Raw genomic sequence first — 15,194 nt, 5'->3', positions numbered from 1 at the left:
AACTCATCCATAAAGCTACTTTCCTTCAAATCCTTCCTCCAGGCCCCCCCCCGTCCCCGACAAGGAATTAGCCCTGGCCAAGTAGGGGCCCCAAGGGGAAGAGCTGAGACACATTTGACTCTCTATTTTATCCCTCTCACTCCACCCTTGGTCTTTTCCATAGACTGTAAACTCTTTGGGGCAGGGACCCTCGTCTCTATACGTGCAGGCAGTGCTCAGCTCAGCAAGGGGGCTAACAGAGGGCAAATCACACACCACGCAGCAACACTGAACCACTTTTCCAGGGTTTTTGTCCTTTGTCCTTTGCTGCCAGTCCAATGGGTCTGTGGCCACTTCATCCATTGTGATCCCCAGCTTGTTCCATGCTAAGAGGGAATCCTGCCCCAACTACCTGCGCTTCATGTTGGGAGCCATCCAGCTGCCTGTACTGTACATGCAATTTGGTGCTCTCAACCCAAAGCCCCAGTGGACATATAAGAAAGGGGGCTGAACATGGCAGACCCACTAGCCAAAATCCAGCATTGGGGTGAAAAACTATGGCCAAAGCTTTCAAAGCATCTAACGTCCAGTATCTAAAGCCAGACCTAGGCACCTTGAGAAGCAGCTTGATTATTTGGAGACACTGGACTCCTGCTGATTTCAGCAACTCTGAAAAATCAGCCCACTTATTTAGGTGCCTAAATAGGGATGTAGGTACCAAACTTGAAAGCACCCAAATGGGAACAGATTGGTCCAAATACCCATCCCTTGGTCAAATTCTAATGAAGGGCCAATGACCTTCAAAATGCTGGACCTCCCTGGCTTCAGTTGGGGCTGATGCAGATGCTCAGCAACCCCTTTGCAATTTGGGTGCTGTGATTACAGCTGTGGAAGATTCCCAAGACATGATCCTGGCTGAGCCAATGCTTCATAGGGGCTAGGCCTTGGCTTTTCTTTATCTTAAAGGTAACTAGAAAATAATTTAATTTAAAATTAATTAGGTCCATTAGGTCCATCAATGGCTATTAGGATGGGCAGGGATGGTGTCCCTAGCCTCTGTTTGCCAGAAGCTGGGAATGGGTGACAGGGGATGGATCACTTGGTGATTACCTGTTCTGTTCATTCCTCTGGGGCACCTGGCATTGGCCACTGTCCGAAGACAGGATACTGGGCTAGGTGGACCTGTGGTCTGACCCAGTATGGCTGTTCTTATGTTAAAAATTAAGTGGGGAACTCAGTGAAAATGAGACACTGCATCTAACTCAAAGGTGCTAAACTTGATCATGCCAGTACAAGTGTGATCAGAATCAGGTCCAATATTTTAACCTCTACTGAAAGTCAAAGCTAACGTCACTCGTTTCTGGGCTGTTGAACACTCATCAGGCTTGTTTGCCGAGTGCACAACGGAGCAGATTTGTCAGGCACCACCGCTTTGAGACAGCCGTTACTGAATGTAATGAAGCCTGACATTGGTGTGTTTGTTTAGGAGGCCTTATACCTCCTTCTATAGAAATTCCAATCTGTTTGGGATCTAAACAAATAACATTTATGGGTCAGCAAAGATCAGTATGAACAATTTCACTGCGATTATCGCAGCTTACAGACTGAAGATGGAACGTATTTAGATGCGTCTGATGGAGACATGGGGAAGATGCTCCATGCACAGCCTGCATGGAAGTGGTTGTAATAAGCCAGCAGACAGTAGTTTGGGAACTTTACATTTTCCACGGCAACTTTAAACAAAGCTACAGCAGACACAAGCAGAGCCAGCAGAAAGCAACTAATTTGCATGAAATGAACCATACTGCAGGAACTATTGTCTTCAAAATGCTTTTGACTCTGAAAAGAGAGACTGTCTAAATTTCATCAAGGGGGCCCATGTCCATCATCTCTCTGAGATGCCATAGTAAATGCGCTCACCGTGCAAGCAAGCAGAGGTTTTCTTCTACTCACCCTGCAAACTAATGCCAGGATCAAAGAGTTAAGCTGGGCTTTTCTCCTCATGCATCATTGCCTGTAATAACTGTTCTGTGGGTCAATTTCAATGACACATGCGCTTAGTTGGCACAGTAGTAACTGATTAAGATTATGAGCAATCAGAACAAAAAAATGGCCATACTGGGTCAGACCAATGGTCCATCTAGCCCTGTATCCTGTCTTCTGACAGGGGCTAATACCCGGCGCTTCAGAGGGACTGAACAGAACAGGTAATCATCAAGTGATCCATCCCCTGTCGCCCATTCCCAGCTTTTGGCAAACAGAGGCTAGGGACACTTCAGAGCATGGTTTTGCATCCCTGCTCATCCTAATATAATATAATTCATGAATGTATCCAGTTCTTTTTTAAACCCTGTTATAGTCTTGGCCTTCACAACATCCTCTGGCAAGAAGTTCCACAGGTTGACTGCATTGTGTGAAGAAATAATTCCTTTGTTGCTTTAAACCTGCTGTCCATTAATTTCATTTGGTGACCCCTAGTTCTTGTGTTATGAAAAGGTGTAGCAGAGTGATTCCCGCTCCTACCCTGTGGGGCTTGAAACAGCCCAGGAGAGGGCTGTGACTGGGGCAAGAAGCCTGGGCTGATTTGAGGAAAGTAGGCTCAGCTGGGGCCATGCCCCAATCAGGCCCAGCTGGCCCCTATAAAAGACTGTGAGCCAGCAGCCTAGGCAGTCTTCCTCTGCCTGTAGAGGGAGAAGGGCATGTCTGCAAGGTGTCAAGAAGGGAACCTAGAGTGGAGCAGGGCTGGGGAAAGGCCCTGGGAGCTCCAGCCTAGGAAAACCTGAGGCTGAAGCCTGGTAAGGCCCATCAGGTATTGGGTTGCAGGGGGCAGCCCATGGGTAGGCAGAGGCAGCAGGTCTGAACCCCCTTTGCCTATGATGAGTGGCTTACACTGCAGTCTGCCCCAGTGAGCGGGGGGCTAGATGGGGACTGGCAGTAGCCAAATACTGAGGTGAAGTGGGAATAGTGGGTGGGGGTTCCCCTGGGAGGGGGAGACTCTAAGGCTGTGAGGGGTTACTGCCAGGGGGCATCACCCCTGGTAAAAGGGGCACTGGGGTCCTGGGAGGGCCACAGGTAAGGTGGATCACTGGCCTGCAGAGGGCACTCCGGAGCTGGAATGAGCTAATTCCCAGAAGTCACCAGCAGGAGGTGCTGTGGTGGTGAGTCCAGGGGCTTACAGAAGGATTAAATAACACTTCCTTATTTACTTTCTTCACATCAGTCATGATTTTATAGATCTCTATCATATCCCCCCTGAGTCACCTCTTTTCCAAGCTGAAAAGTCCCAGTCTTATTACTTTCCTTATATGGAAGTCGTTCCATACCCCTAATCATTTTTGTTGCCCTTTTTTGTACCATTTCCAATGTATCTCTTGAGATGGGGCGAATCCAGCTGCATACAGTATTCAAGATATGGATGTACTATGGATTTATATAGAGGCAATATGATATTAATTCTGTTAATGTTGCATTTGATTAGTCACTATACAGTGCCTAGCACAACAGATCCTTGTCCATGACTAAGGCTCCTGGGCACTATGCTAAGACAAATAAATAGTAACAATGATGATGCAGAATAGACCCAAGCTCTCCCTCCTGTACCTGGGCTGGCTCTGCAGAGTTAAGAGGATCAAAATGCAACAACTTCTCCCCATTCTCATTTTTGTCACAGCTCTGATTCCAATACACACACACACAGCAGGCCAGCTAAGGCAAGGCCATTTTTAGACAGTCATGTTTCAGAGCAAAAGCACGTCATAGTACTGAAGTGACATCTTCCAGAGCCCCAGCATGTGCTGGGCAGCTTAGTCTAAGCAGGGCAGCCCATAGCTCGTGAGGATGCAGCCCTCCCTACTTGACCACGCTCCCAGCATACATAGGGTTGCCAAACATCAGGTTTTTTACCGGAACACCCGGTCAAAAAAGGACCCTGGCAGCTACAGTCAGCACCACCAACCAGGCTGTTAAAAGTCCAGTCGGCAGTGCTGCAGGTCTAAAGCAGGCTAGTCTCTACATGTCCTGGCCCTGTGCTATGCCCCAGAAGTGACCAGCAGGTCTCGCTTCTAGGCAGGGGGGCCATGGGGCTCTGTGCATTGCCCCCACCCCAAGTACCAGCTCCACACTCCCATTGGTCGGGAACCATGGCCAATGGAGCTGGTGGGGCACTGCCTGCATGCAGTGAGTCCTCGGCACCAGCCTAAGAGCTGGACCTTCTGCTGGCTACTTCCCGGGGGCAGCCTTAGCCCTGCTGTGCCACTGACTGGGAGCCACCCGAGGTAAACCTGTGCCTCAACCCCAGCCCTGAGAACTGCCCACAAACCCAGAGCCCCATCCTGCACCCCAACCTCCTCATCCCTGGCCCCACACCAGAGCCTGCACTGCCAGCTGGAGCCCTCGTGCTCTCTGCACCCCAACCCTTTGCCTCAAGATGCAGCCCCCTCCCGCATACTGAATCCCTTGCCCCCAGCCTGGAGCCCCCTCACATGCCCTAAACTCATCATTTCTGGCCCCACCCTGGAGCCTGCACCCCCAGTTAAAGCCCTCACCCTCTCCTGCACCCCAACCCCCTGCCATAGCTCAGTGAAAGTGAGTGAGGGTGGGAAAGAGCAAGACACCAAGGGAGGGGGAATGTAGTGATTGGGGGGCAGGGTCTCAGGGAAAGGGCAGGGCTAGGGTGATTCGTTTCGTGAGATTAGAAAATTGGCAACCCTAAGCATATACAGCTCCCCAGCCCTCAAACTGCAGTCCCAGCATGCACTGCTTCCCCCTCAGCTGCAGTCCCAGCACACACTGCTCCATCTTGAGCCATGTTCCCAGCATGCCCTGCCCCCATTCAGGGTGCAGTCCCATCATGCACTGCTCTCCCATGCAGGCTGCATTGACTTCCCCCCACCACCGTCCCAGCATGCACCATGCCCCTTAGCCACACTCCCACCATGCACCCCGCCCTCCCAACACGCCCTGCACCATTCCAACCCCAACCCCAGGGGGCGCTGCCGCTAACTAAGCCCAGCGCAGGATGATCAGTCACCTCCCTCACAGCCCGCCCCTCCCTCCACTAACCGGCTAGCCCCGCCCCTTCAACTGGGAGGGGTGACTTGAGCAGCCTCGTTATGGTGCCCAAAATGGGGGTGCGGGGTTAGAGGTCTCACAGCGGCGGGGGGAGGGGTTTCACAGTGGCTGCTCCGGAGCCGAAGGAGCCGCCTTCGCCCTGAGGCCACGCGCTGGTCCGCGCAAAGCCTGGTGGGTAACGGCTGGCGCGCGATTCCTCTCAGCACGGCCGGACCGGGAGCTTCCTCCCCCTTTCCTCAGGTGCCCCCGGCCGGGTCGTTGGGGGAGGGGCGGGGGCTCTTCTCGCCTCTCTCTCGCGCTAGGTGTGGATGGCTGGGGGGGGCACCCTGCTTGCCGCGTAGGGGGGCCTGGGCTCGGGCTCTGCTGCGGGCCCCGGGGCTGACACCGGCTGCCGTGCCCCGCCTGGCCCCGGCTGTGCGGGGCGCTGCGAGCCTGCGCGGGGCCGGGGGGATCGTGTTGCCCGGCGCCCGGCTCGCGGTGTGGCGGAGCGGCCCGCGCCACTGGGGATGCCGGAGAGCCCGGTCCTTGGCTGCCCGCCTCAGCCTCGCTCTGCGCCGCCCCAGGCTGTGGTCCGTGCCCCCCGCAGTGTCCTGTGGCTGATGGCTGCCCCCCCAGTGCCCCGGGGGCAGGTGGGGTAGGACACACCAGTGCCCTTGCGGGGGTGCCCTAGGCCAGACCAACCAGTTTGTCAAAGGCACCTCGGACATTTTGGTGCTGGTCAGATCTGCAGCTCACACTTTAGAGAGGGATACGCAGCTGACACACGCGGCCCATGTGTGCCAGTTTTATTAGGCATCTCCTTTTGGCTTTTTTTTAAAGCAGCAACCATCTAACTCTCTGACCCCTTTTTTCTTCTTCATACAGATCATGACTTTCTTCTTCAAGGTAGGTGTAAAAGTGTTGACCTGTCAGGCAGGTGGAGTGGCTCAGGATGGAGCACTAAATTGTGTATGAGAAGAGATAACTGAGCTCTCAAAATACATGGCTTAATTTTTCTTGGGAACTGGTTCTTTTAACCCTTTTAAATTTATTGGGCAAGAAGGATGTTTCAGACAAAAATCTTTGGATTTTAGCATCTTGGAGGAAACCTTTCTGTGTGGAGCAGAAGAATATGAGGTTCCAGGTGCCCTACATTATATGTGGGCCACCTTATAAGCTTGTGTCCTGAGCATACATAGCATAGATATAAAGTCTACTGGCTGCTGTCATGCAGTTGATCTTTGACCCTTAGTAGCTGTGATGAATAAATTGAAATAACTTTCAAGTTATTTCCAGTGCCTGAAGTTGAAGCTAGAAAATTTAGAATGGAAATAAGGTTTATTTTTAACAATGAGGGTAATTAACCAATGGAAAAATTACCCTCACTAGCTGTTGTGGTAGATTCTCCATCAAATTTTTGAAATCAAGATTGGATGCCTTTCTAAAGGATCTGCACTAGGTCAAATGGGAATTAAGTCAGGGCAGTCCTATGCCTTGTGTTATGCAGGTCAGCCTAAATCAGTAGTTTTCAACTTTTTTCATTTGTGGACTCTTAAAAAATTTCGAATGGAGGTGCAGGACCCCTTTGGAAATCCTAGATATAGTCTGTGGACCCCCATGGGTCTGCGGATCACAGATTGAAACCTCCTAGATGATCATAATTGTCTCTTCTGGCCTTAGCAATCTGTGAATCTCCTCATTTTTGGTCTATAGGGTAGATATTTTAAGGAGGAGAGTGACACTCAGAGACTGGCTCAAAGGGTCCTCCAGCGAAACTTAAGTCAGCGTTCTTTCAGCATCAGTAAAATGGATTTAGAAGACAACTATGGTAAGTATTTCTTTGCTGGCTTGTAACATTCATGCAGGGGTCTGGACTAGATGACCTCTGGAGGTCCCTTCCAGTCCTATCATTCTGATTCTATTCATGGTTTCTGCAGATACAGTGAGAGACAGCTTAGATCTTTGAAAGTATTAAAGTATCTTAAACTTGGTTAAAGGCGGGAGTGGCTTCTAGGGAAGTAACTTTCCGCTCTAGGCATTAAGTTTGGTGGATATATGCATCTGTGTATTAGAGCAGCGGTTCACTGCACCTGATTTTGGGTCCCAGAATGAAAGAATTTGTGGTCTTCTTGCAGTTCAAAACCACACAAACTTTAGAGGCAATAAAGAATGATGTGGGTCAATCTCACAGCAAGAAACCATATCTAGGTTTTGCAAGGTGGGTGAGAGACTGCTTGGGTGATATGTAGTTCCTGGGTGGGTGACTGGGTGTACTGAGACAAACTCTTCTAGGCAGCATATTGGGTGCAGACATGCAACACCATGCCCCAACCTTTGTGAGCCGGGAAGGCTGGAGTGGTGTAACTCAGCTGTGTGTGGTTCATTTTATTTATTTAGCATATGCAATCTGGCTAAGCCACAGCATTCTTATCAGTAATGTTCAAGGCATGAGGGCCTCCAGGAAGTTGTCATTTTACAGTCCTCCACTGTGTGTGTGGGTTCCCACACTGACCTATGGACTATGTCCTCCAGCTGCAGCATGTCAGCGGTCTGGAGAAATGGCCGATCCAACTAGCAGATTTGCTGTGTGGGGTACAAACTGGTTACAAAACTACAGTCATGTCTGGTGCAGACAGGGCCTAAATCAGTTTCCTGGGGATCATCCCAGTAAAGTGACTTCTTATTAAGGCCCTATCCATGCCACATTCATAATTTACTTTATTACCAGTGGCTGGCTCCAAAATTGGCTGCAGACACAACATGGTTAATATCCTGTTAGTGCTAGGGCTGTCAAACGATTAAACAGGTTAATCACACGATTAAACAGTAAGAGAATACTATTTATTTAAATATATGTGGATGTTTTCTACATTTTCAAATACATTGATTTCAATTACAACACAGAATACAAAGTGTACAGTGCTCACTTATATTTATTTTTATTACAAGTGTTTGTACTGTAAAAAAATAGTATTTTTCAGTTCATGTAATATAAATAATATAGTGCAATCTCTTTATCATGAAAGTTGAACTTACAAATGTAGAATTATGTACCAAAGAAATTGCATCCTAAAACAAAACAATGTAAAACTTTAGAGCCTACACGTACAGTCAGTCTTACTTCTTGTTCAGCCAATTGCTAAGATAAACAAGTTTGTTTACATTTGCAGGAGATAATGCTGCCCACTTCTTGTTTACATCACCTGGAATGAGAACAGGCGTTCACATGGCACTGTTGTAGCCAGCGCAAGATACTTAAGTGCCAGATGCGCTAAAGCAGGGATAGGCAACCTATGGTAGGTGTGCCGAAGGTGGCATGTGAGCTGATTTTCAGTGGCATTCACACTGCCTGGGTCTTGGCCACTGGTCTGTGAGGCTGTGCATTTTAATTTAATTTTAAATTAAGCTTCTTAAACATTTTAAAACATCATTTACTTTACATACAACAATAGTTTAGTTCTATATTATAGACTTATAGAAAGAGACCTTCTAAAAACATTAAAATGTATTACTGGCATGCAAAACCTTAAATTAGAGTGAATAAATGAAGACTCGGCACACCACTTCTGAAAGGTTCTGACCCCTGCGCTAAAGATTCATATGTCCCTTCAAGCACCATTCCAGAGGACATGTGTCCATGCTGACGACAAGTTCTGCTCAATGACGATCCAAGGCAGTGTGGCCCAACGCATGTTACTTTCATAATCTGAGTCAGATGCCACCAGCAGAAGGTTGAATTTCTTTTTTGGTGGTTTGGGTTCTGTAGTTTACACATTGGAGTATTGTTCTTTTAAGACTTCTGAAAACATGCTCCACACCTCATCCCTCTCAGATTTTCGAAGGCACTTCAGATTCTTAAATCTTGGGTTGAGTGCTGTAGCTATCTTTAGAAATCTCACATTTGTACCTTTTTTGCATTTTGTCAAATCTGCAGTTAAAAATTGTCCTTAAAATGAACAACATGTGTTGGGTCATCATCTGAGACTGCTAGAACGTGAAATATATGGCAAAATGTGGGTAAAACAGAGAAGGAAACCTACAATTCTCCCCCAAAGAATTCAGTCTCAAATTATTTAACGTGTTGTTTTTTTAACAAGTATCATCAGCATGGAAGCATGACCTCTGAAATGTGGCTGAAGCATGAAGGGGCATATGAATGTTTAGCATATCTGGCATGTAAATACCTTGCAATGCTGGCTACAAATGTGCCATACAAACTCCTGTTCTGAGTTTCAGGTGACATTGTAAATGAGAAGTGAGTAGCAGTATCTCCCATAAATGTAAACAAACTTGTTTTTCTTAGCGATTGGCTGAACAAGAAGTAGGACTCAGTGGACTTGTGGACTCTAAAGTTTTATGTTTTGTTTTTGAGTGCAGTTATGTAACACATCTACATTTGTAAGTTGCATTTTCACAATAAAGAGATTGTACCACACTACTTGTATGAGGTGAATTGAAAAATACTATTTATCATTTTTACAGTGCAAATATTTGTAATAAAAACAAGAGTGAGCACTGTATCTTTTGTATTCTGTGTCATAATTGAAATCAATATATTTGAAAATGTAGAAAACATCCAAAAATATTTTATACTTCAGTTGGCATACTGTTGTGTAACAGTGCAATGATTAAAACTGCAAGTAATCGTGATTAATTTTTAATTGTGATTTTATTTAATCGCATGAGTTAATTGTGATTAATATACAGTCCTAGTTAGTACCATGGTCGGGTAAGGGAGCTGCCCTCTTCAGAGGCCTAGCCTGGCATATGGCGCTGGTTTGATGCACTGGGGATGACTCTCCTCGCCCCCCCCCCCCCACACACACAGAGTAATTCATGGGTACACAGGCTTGGTGCTCTGGAACCATTGGATGAAGTTCAGGGCTTGTCTACACTACCTCTTAAGTCGATATAATTTGTCAGTCACAGATGTGAAAAAGCCACCCCCCTGATCAACGCATCACCTGAGCTGTCCACACCAGCCCTAAGTCAGTGGGGGACACTCTCCTGCTGTCATAGCTTCCGTCTCTTGCTGAGGTGGAGTAATTATGCTGATGGGAGAGGGCTCTCCAGTCAGCATAGTGCGTTTTCACCAGACTCACTAGAGCAGCGCAGTAGTGTAGACTAGCCATCAGACAGGACCCTCTTGTAGTGTGACCACCCCTCGGGGCGCACGCTCACTAGGACAAACCGCCTGGGCTTCAGCTCCTCCTGGGTCTGACCTCTGAGCGTTCAGCATCCCTGTTTCACACCATAAGCTGCCTGCAGCGAGTCCACCTGAATAGAACACCTGGGGAAACCTTGCATGCCCCCCTAAGGGGCCATGCACCCCCGACGGTGTAAAACAGAAGGGTTTATTAGTTGTCTGAAACAAATCATAGAGCAGAATCTTGTTAGCACAGAAAGCAGGAAGTTAAAGCAAAGTCCATCTTAAGGAGACCCAGAGCCCTGGGTTCTCCCGCTCAGTCCCAAACCAGGAGACTGACCAGCTTTCAGCAGCTCACTCTCAGTCACACCCAGTTGCCCCTCCTCCATCCTGTATGCTGTTGCCCAGGCAAACTGGTCACCTGGCCTCCACCTCTTTGTTCTCTAATTCCTCCGACTGGCTCTTGCAGGGAATGGGCCTCAGGATACAGACTGTCCAACCATTGGCTGGGCCCAGGTAGCTAGATGGCACTTGTACCTTCCCTCTTGGGGTATCTGCAAAGCTCTCACACCTTTATCCCACCGCCTAGATACTTGTGCAACACATAGGGAAAACCTGAGGTGCACACAGTATTCATACAAACATTGACAATTCACACTTTGTCAAAAGTAGCCATTTGTCCTAGTGACCTGTGTCAGTCTTTCTCAGTGGCCTGTCCCTCTGGTCTCTCTGACACTGTTTAGAAAGGCTGCAAGCTGGTCCCTGGTATCAAAAAAATTTAAAAACACTGGTTTATGTAATCAATCTGGCCCTTAAAGAAAGTGTAGATTCAAATGAAGTAAAAATCTTAAGCGAATCCACAGGTTCCATAGAGTCTCTATGGATAGAAATTTCATGCTCTAGTAAAAATATAACATTAGGGATCTATTATCGACCACCTGACCAGGACAGTAATAGTGATGATGAAATGCTAAGGGAAATTAGAGAGGCTATCAAAATTAAGAACCCAATAATAGTGGGGGATTTCAATTATCCCCATATTGACTGGGAACATTTCACTTCAGGACGAAATGCAGAGATAAAATTTCTCGATACTTTAAATGACTGCTTCATGGAGCAGCTGGTACGGGAACCCACAAGGGGAGAGGCGACTCTAGATTTAATCCTGAGTGGAGCGCAGGAGCTGGTCCAAGAGGTAACTATAGCAGGACCGCTTGGAAATAGTGACCATAATACAATAGCATTCAACATCCCTGTGGTGGGAAGAACATCCCAACTGCCCACCACTGTGGCCTTTAATTTCAAAAGGGGGAACTATACAAAAATGAGGGGGTTAGTTAGACAAAAGTTAAAAGGTACATTGACTAAAGTGAAATCCCTGCAAGTTGCGTGGGCCCTTTTTAAAGACACCATAATAGAGGCCCAACTTCAATGTATACCCCAAATTAAGAAAAACTGTAAAAGAACTAAAAAAGAGCCACCGTGGCTTAACCACCATGTAAAAGAAGCAGTGAAAGATAAAAAGACTTCCTTTAAAAGATGGAAGTCAAATCCTAGTGAGGCAAATAGAAAGGAGCACAAACGCTGCCAACTTAAGTGCAAGAGTGTAATAAGAAAAGCCAAAGAGGAGTTTGAAGAACGGCTAGCCAAAAACTCCAAAGGTAATAACAAAATGTTTTTTAAGTACATCAGAAGCAGGAAGCCTGCTAAACAACCAGTGGGGCCCCTTGACGATGAAAATACAAAAGGAGCGCTTAAAGATGATAAAGTCATTGCGGAGAAACTAAATGGATTCTTTGCCTCAGTCTTCACGGCTGAGGATGTTAGGGAGATTCCCAAACCTGAGCTGGCTTTTGTAGGTGACAAATCTGAGGAACTGTCACAGATTGAAGTATCAGTAGAGGAGGTTTTGGAATTAATTGATAAACTCAACATTAACAAGTCACCGGGACCAGATGGCATTCACCCAAGAGTTCTGAAAGAACTCAAATGTGAAGTTATGGAACTATTAACTAAGGTTTGTAACCTGTCCTTTAAATCGGCCGTACCCAATGACTGGAAGTTAGCTAATGTAACGCCAATATTTAAAAAGGGCTCTAGGGGTGATCCCGGCAATTACAGACCGGTAAGTCTAACGTCGGTACCGGGCAAATTAGTTGAAACAATAGTAAAGAATAAAATTGTCAGACACATAGAAAAACATAAACTCTTGAGCAATAGTCAACATGGTTTCTGTAAAGGGAAATCGTGTCTTACTAATCTATTAGAGTTCTTTGAAGGGTCAACAAACATGTGGACAAGGGGATCCGTGGACATAGTGTACTTAGATTTCCAGAAAGCCTTTGACAAGGTCCTCACCAAAGGCTCTTACGTAAATTAAGCTGTCATGGGATAAAAGGAAAGGTCCTTTCATGGATTGAGAACTGGTTAAAGGACAGGGAACAAAGGGTAGGAATTAATGGTAAATTCTCAGAATGGAGAGGGGTAACTAGTGGTGTTCCCCAAGGGTCAGTCCTAGGACCAATCCTATTCAATTTATTCATAAATGATCTGGAGAAAGGGGTAAACAGTGAGGTGGCAAAGTTTGCAGATGATACTAAACTACTCAAGATAGTTAAGACCAAAGCAGATTGTGAAGAACTTCAAAAGATCTCACAAAACTAAGTGATTGGGCAACAAAATGGCAAATGAAATTTAATGTGGATAAATGTAAAGTAATGCACATTGGAAAAAATAACCCCAACTATACATACAACATGATGGGGGCTAATTTAGCTACAACGAGTCAGGCAAAAGATCTTGGAGTTATTGTGGATAGTTCTCTGAAGATGTCCACGCAGTGTGCAGAGGCGGTCAAAAAGCAAACAGGATGTTAGGAATCATTAAAAGGGGATAGAGAATAAGACTGAGAATATATTATTGCCCTTATATAAATCCATGGTACGCCCACATCTCGAATACTGTGTACAGATGTGGTCTCCTCACCTCAAAAAAGATATTCTAGCACTAGAAAAGGTTCAGAAAAGAGCAACTAAAATGATTAGGGGTTTAGAGAAGGTCCCATATGAGGAAAGATTAAAGAGGCTAGGACTCTTCAGTTTGGAAAAGAGAAGACTAAGGGGGGACATGATAGAGGTATATAAAATCATGAGTGATGTTGAGAAAGTGGATAAGGAAAAGTTATTTACTTATTCACATAATACAAGAACTAGGGGTCACCAAATGAAATTAATAGGCAGCAGGTTTAAAACAAATAAAAGGAAGTTCTTCTTCACGCAGCGCACAGTCAACTTGTGGAACTCCTTACCTGAGGAGGTTGTGAAGGCTAGGACTATAACAATGTTTAAAAGGGGACTGGATAAATTCATGGTGGCTAAGTCCATAAATGGCTATTAGCCAGGATGGGTAAGAATGGTGTCCCTAGCCTCTGTTCGTCAGAGGATGGAGATGGATGGCAGGAGAGAGATCATTTGATCATTGCCTGTTAGGTTCACTCCCTCAGGGGCACCTGGCATTGGCCACTGTCGGTAGACAGATACTGGGCTAGATGGACCTTTGGTCTGACCCGGTACGGCCTTTCTTATGTTCTTATGTTCCCCTTACTTCCAGCTCTCTAGAGAACATCCCACAGTCTGTTGTCCCTTGTTCCTTTGTGTGCATGCCCTCTGTACACTGATACAAATGTGGGTAAATAGCATGGAAGGTGTGAGGGGAGACACATTTGTAGTGGCAGGAAAGCTGCTGCACGAACACAAACTGAATCCTGAAGAAGAGATCTGTGTATGCTTGAAAGCTTGTCTCTCTCACTATTGGAAGTTGGTCCTCACCTACCTTGTCCCTTCTATGTAACTTTTAAGTGATTAAGGTGACTCGTGCCTCTCTGAGTCCTAGTGTGGACTAGGAGGGAACATTTTCAAAAAGTGCCTGTGACTTAGGCCCTCACTATATTCAGTGGGTGTTGGGCTCTTAAGCACCTGCCAACCTCTGCACTTTATAGGGCCAAGTGCTCTGTAGTGCAAATTGCAGCCTTAACTCCAGCCATGTTTGTTTTAGTTTGATTTTTTTTCTTACTCCAGCAGAGATGGCCTTTGAGCATTGAAGATAAATGCAAAAGGATTTACTTCAGAATGCCATGCTTCTGCTGACCCTTAGCATGTCACTGCTATGCAGCTAGCTAATTTGGTAGCTTCAAAGGTTTTTATAGTAATGTGTGTATTTCCAGCTCACTGTTCTACATAAGTGTACTCATTGATATGTACTGGCCACTCTGCACTACTGACTACACTTTCCTCATTTTTAATTTAATATTCCATTCACCAAAAGTCCAAAGTGAATTTGGTTGGGTGTACACAATGAGTGCCAATGTAGCAATTTTAAATTTTTGTCTAGGCTATTAAAAATTCATGGCTTAACCCCATTAGAGGAAAGCTCCAGTACCTAGTATGTTTCCACACTTGTTAATTGTGTTGATGATGTTCTTAGATCTTGTTTGGCAGAATGTTTTCTTGTCTTTTTATTCCTTCTCCTCCAGTTGATGCTTTGGATCCAGAGAAGTTAATACAATGTCCATATGATCGCTATCATCAAATCCGAGCCTGTCGGTTTCCCTATCATCTTATAAAGTGCAGGAAGGTAGGACAGGGTGTAAGGTCTCTAATGCACTTGGGAAATCATATTTTTGTAAATGTTAATGCATGGTGAGCTCAGTATGCTTTGTTGCCTTTTGCTAGAAGGATGCATTCACTTGCTATTAGACTGGAAGAAGCCATCTTTATTTCATATTTATATCTCTGTTATCCATTTACCACTTAGTAAAAGCATCCAGTTCATATTTAGTAATGCACTTCAGATCAGTGCATTTGCCCTGAAGAAAGGTGATATAGGTTCTTCAGAATACCTAGGTTAGTGATGGGGATCGTATTCTCTTCCATCAGTTCACTCATGGGACCCAGGTATTTGCTTCCCACTTCAGGGCATGGAGCAGATGCAACCAGTGTTATATGGATGCCTTCTGGCTGGC

The 15,194-nt window shown here is 46.0% G+C and overlaps 1 protein-coding gene across 23 annotated transcripts in view; it reads left to right on the top strand.

The window, feature by feature from the left end:
- The first annotated feature begins 5,071 nt into the window (after nt 1–5,071).
- LOC120370532 (gametocyte-specific factor 1-like) overlaps nt 5,072–15,194 on the top strand; it is a 139,270-nt gene continuing 129,147 nt past the window's right edge. For 13 of the 23 annotated variants that reach the window (XM_039485466.1, XM_039485475.1, XM_039485509.1 and 10 more), the window contains exons 1-3: nt 5,073–5,220; nt 6,742–6,856; nt 14,706–14,806. In XM_039485466.1, the coding sequence (XP_039341400.1) occupies nt 6,835–6,856; nt 14,706–14,806 (123 nt within the window). In that variant the 5' untranslated portion in view covers nt 5,073–5,220; nt 6,742–6,834. Of the gene's footprint in view, nt 5,290–6,741; nt 6,857–14,705; nt 14,807–15,194 lie in introns of all 23 variants that reach the window. The other 10 variants (XM_039485547.1, XM_039485537.1, XM_039485391.1 and 7 more) reach the window with 9 other exon arrangements.

The sequence above is a fragment of the Mauremys reevesii genome, linkage group 1 (assembly GCF_016161935.1).
Source record: "Mauremys reevesii isolate NIE-2019 linkage group 1, ASM1616193v1, whole genome shotgun sequence".
NCBI classification, from domain to species: Eukaryota; Metazoa; Chordata; order Testudines; family Geoemydidae; genus Mauremys; species Mauremys reevesii.
The sequence above is the reverse complement of the archived record's forward strand: the minus strand, read 5'-3'. Positions and strand labels throughout refer to the sequence as shown.